The 3976-nt window shown below is 38.0% G+C and overlaps 1 protein-coding gene across 6 annotated transcripts in view; it reads left to right on the plus strand.

Annotated features, from left to right (window-relative positions):
• The window catches only part of Iqcg (IQ motif containing G), a 48129-nt gene that overhangs the window by 17151 nt on the left and 27002 nt on the right, over nt 1-3976 (plus strand). For all 6 annotated transcript variants that reach the window (XM_048794241.1, XM_048794240.1, XM_048794239.1 and 3 more), the window contains one exon: nt 1743-1824. In XM_048794241.1, coding sequence (XP_048650198.1) covers nt 1743-1824 — 82 coding nt within the window. The remainder of the gene's footprint in view (nt 1-1742; nt 1825-3976) is intronic.

Genomic DNA, 3976 nt, shown 5'->3' on the forward strand with positions numbered 1-3976 from the left:
AAAAAAAAAAAAAAAAAAAAAAGGGCTGGGGAGCTAGGAGTGGTGGCATATGCCTATAATCCCAGTGGCTCAGGAGGCTGAGCCAGGAGGATCAGAGTTCAAAGCAGCAATTTAGTAAGGCCCCAAGTAACTCAGCAAGACCCTGTCTCTAAATAAAATATATTAAAAAGAGCTGGCTCAGTGGTTAAACACCCCTGGGTTCAATCCTAGGAACCAAAAAAAAAAAAAAAGGCATAGAGATATAGCTCAGTGGAAGAGCACTCCTGGGTTTTCTCCCAGTACCCATTCCCCCCAAAAAAATCTTGAGTAAAAATATTTACCTAGATGCAGTTTAGTGATAATTTTTTTTTATTCTTTTGTTTATTTATTTATTTATACTGGGGATTGAATCCAGGGATACTTTACTTTGATCTACATCCCCAGAACTTTTATTTTTTATTTTGAGCTCACTAAGTTACTAGGGCCTCACTAAATTTCTCAGGCTGACCTTGAATTTGCAATCCTCCTGCCTCATCCTCCTGAGTCACTGGGATTACAGGTGTGCAGCACTGTGCCTGACTTCTTATTTTTATATTGTTTTATTATTTTGTTTGTTTGAAACGTAAATACTGGAATTTCTAGAAAGAAGCAGAATTCTGTTTCTCAGGACCACCTGAGAATCAGTCACACAAAGTAGTTAAATTCTCAGGTTTGGTGTTTAACAGTGCTGAGTTTAAACCATGTCTGCTAATTACTGTTTTTGTGACCATGGAAAGTGTGTTAGTTCAGGTGACCTGAGAAATAGAGGTCAAGATGGGATTATCCAATCGAAGATGTTATCAGGGGAAACACCTGTGTGAGAGAAATGCAAGACTGACCCCAAAAGATGGAGAGGAAAATTTGCATGGGAAAGATCCCTGGGCTGTCAAAAGGTGTTTGGCAAGGTCATCAAGGAGTACTTGAGCAAAGTGAACCATTAGACAAGTCCTGGCTCTCTGGAAAGGGCCTGCCCTGGTATCCCTGCCACACTCAGTAATTGTTTTAGCATCTTTCTATGGGAAGTGACTCTAGAATATACACAGTGAAGAATTTCAGAGCTCAGTGGTTAAATACCCCTGGGTTCAACCCTAGGAACCAAAAAAAAGCTGGGACCTGATCACATAAACTCCCTATAGTTGGAGGTCTGCAAGGTACATTTTTGTGTCTACCACAGGAAAGATAGGAATAATGTTAGACTATCTCCTAAGGTTATTTTGAGATAAGAATATATAATTAAAATATTCAGAATAGAAGAGATCCTCTATTGTCTCTTCGTTTTTAATTTTTTTCAGCAGAAACTATATTAAATACAGCACTGATAAGCCAGAAAATCTACAAATTTATGAAAAAAAATAGTCTTTTAAAAAAATGTTACAAAAGTGTGCTCCATGGCTAGGGTTGTAGCTCAGTGGAGAGCGCTTGCCTAGCATGTGTGAGGCACTGGGTTTGACTCTCAGCACCATATATAAATTAAAAAAAAAAAAAAAAGTCTATTGACAACTAAAAAAATATTTTTTTAAAAAAGAAGTGTGCTCCATGGACTAGCACCAGTAGCATTGCCTGGACTCCTTAGGGATGCAAATTCCAAGGCCTCATCTCAGGACTACTGAGTAAGACTCTCTGGAGGAACTTAAAGATTCTGCTTTTAATGTCCTGGTGATCCTTGTACATACTACAGTTTGAGAAGCCCTGCCCTAAACACAAAATGTTCTTATTTCTTCTAGGGAGGAAAAAGGAAGAAAACAGATAAAATCCCTTCAAAAACAACTAATTAATGTCAAAAAAGAACGGCAAGCTGAAGTACAGGTAAGGATTACCTGGACAAATACAAAAATTACCTGGCAAACAAAATCTGAGAGGGTGTCAAACAATTTTCAGGAAATTAAAAGATTATATCTTGGGAGCTGGGTGCAGTGGCACACATCTGTAATCCCAGCAACTTGGGAGGTTAAGGCAGGAGGATTGCAAGTTCAAGGTCAGTCTCAGCAATTTAGCAAGACATTTTCTCAAAATAAAAATTAAAAAGGGCTGGCTATGTATCTCAGTGGCACAGTGCCCTTGTTTCAATTGAAACAAAAATCTTTATGTTTATAGGTTGGAAGACTCAACATTAAAAAGATATAAATTCTTCCCAAATCAATCTACAGATTTCTTTCTTTTTTTTTAAAATTTTTATTGTTGGTTGTTCAAAACATTACATAGTTCTTGATATATCATATTTCACACTTTGATTCAAGTGGGTTATGAACTCCCATTTTTACCCTGTATACAGATTGCAGAATCACATCAGTTACATATCCATTGATTTACATATTGCCATACTAGTGTCTGTTGTATTCTGCTGCCTTTCCTATCCTCTACTATTCCCCCTCCCCTCCCCTCCCCTCCCCTCTTCTCTCTCTACCCCCTCTACTGTCATCCTGACTGGGTTTTATATTATTTCATCTTATTTTTTAGAAACTTGATAAAGTGATCCTAAAATTTATATAGATATGCTAAGACCAGAGTTGGGCATGTTGACACATGCCTATAATCCCAGCAACTCAGGAGGCTAAAGCAGGAGGGTCACAAGTTCAAGACCAGCCTCAGCAAGGTAGTGGAGACCTAAGTACTTAGTGAAAACCTGTCTAATAAATAAATAAATAAATAAATTAAAAGGGCTGGTGATGTATCTCAGTGGCAAAGCACCTTTTGGCTCAATCCTCAGTATCAAGGAGGTGAAAAAAAAAAGAAAGAAAGAAAAAAGTAATGCTTAGGAGTAAAAATAGTCAACAGTATTGAAGAAGAACAAGCAGAAGGACTTTTTTTAAAATTTTTAGAATTATTATACAGCCGCACTAATTAAAACAGCACATATACTGAAAAGAACAACAAAAACAACAACAAAAAACCCTAGCATATATCAGTGCAAGAATTGACAAATAGAGCAATGGAACAGAATATAAAGAAAACCATGACAGATTTGTGACAGGAGGGTATAACAGTACAGTGACAGACAATATTTTTAATAAATAATGCTGAAGAAATTGCATACCTGGGAATAAATTAGACTTTCCTCTGACCTGATACCATACACAAAAATCAATTCCATATCAGTATATGTATTAGTCAGGGTTCTCTAGAGGAACAGAATCAACAGGAAGTATGATTACAAAAAAAGAGGACTTATTAGATTGGCTTACAACCAGAAGCTGGATAGTCCACAGTGGCTGTCTGTAGGCTGGGGAGCTGGAAGAACCAGTAGCTGCGCAGTCCAAGAGGCTGAAGCCTCAAAACAAGAGGGATCAACCATGCTACCCTAGCCCTAGATCGAAGGCTTCTGGAAACTCCCTGGAGAATCATGGGCAGAGTCCGCTTTAGAAGAGTGAAGGAGTGAGAGTCTGATATCCTCAGACAATAACAGCCACAATCAGGAAAACCCATTCAAGAAGAATTGAACTTGCATCTACTGCTGCTTCCTTGTTCTTCACCATCTCTTAATCCAACCAAATTGACAATTCAAATTAACCATTACAGTATAAATCTAAATGTGAGAGGCTAAAGCATAAAATTTCTAGATATTATAGAAGACTACCATCTTGACTTTGGATAGGGAAAGATTTCTTAAACAGGCCACCAGTGGTACATATTATAAAGGAAAAAGGTTGGTAAATTTGGCTACATTAAAAATTAAAAACTTCTGGACTGGGGTTGTGGCTCAGTAGCAGAGTGCTCGCCTCGATGTGCGAGGGCCTGGGTTCGATTCTCAGCACCACATAAAAATAAATAAATAAAATAAAGGTATTGTGTCCAATTACAACTAAAAAAAAATTAAAAATTTCTGTTCATCAAAAGAGAGGGAAAGAATGTTTTGGGGTATGTGGTTCAGTGATAGAGCACTTGCCTAGCATGTGTAGAACCCTAGGTTTGATCCCCAGCACCACACAGAGAAGGGGAGATGAGGTGGGAGGGGGTGGAG

The sequence above is a fragment of the Marmota marmota genome, unplaced genomic scaffold (genome assembly GCF_001458135.2).
Source record: "Marmota marmota marmota unplaced genomic scaffold, marMar, whole genome shotgun sequence".
Taxonomy (NCBI): Eukaryota; Metazoa; Chordata; class Mammalia; order Rodentia; family Sciuridae; genus Marmota; species Marmota marmota.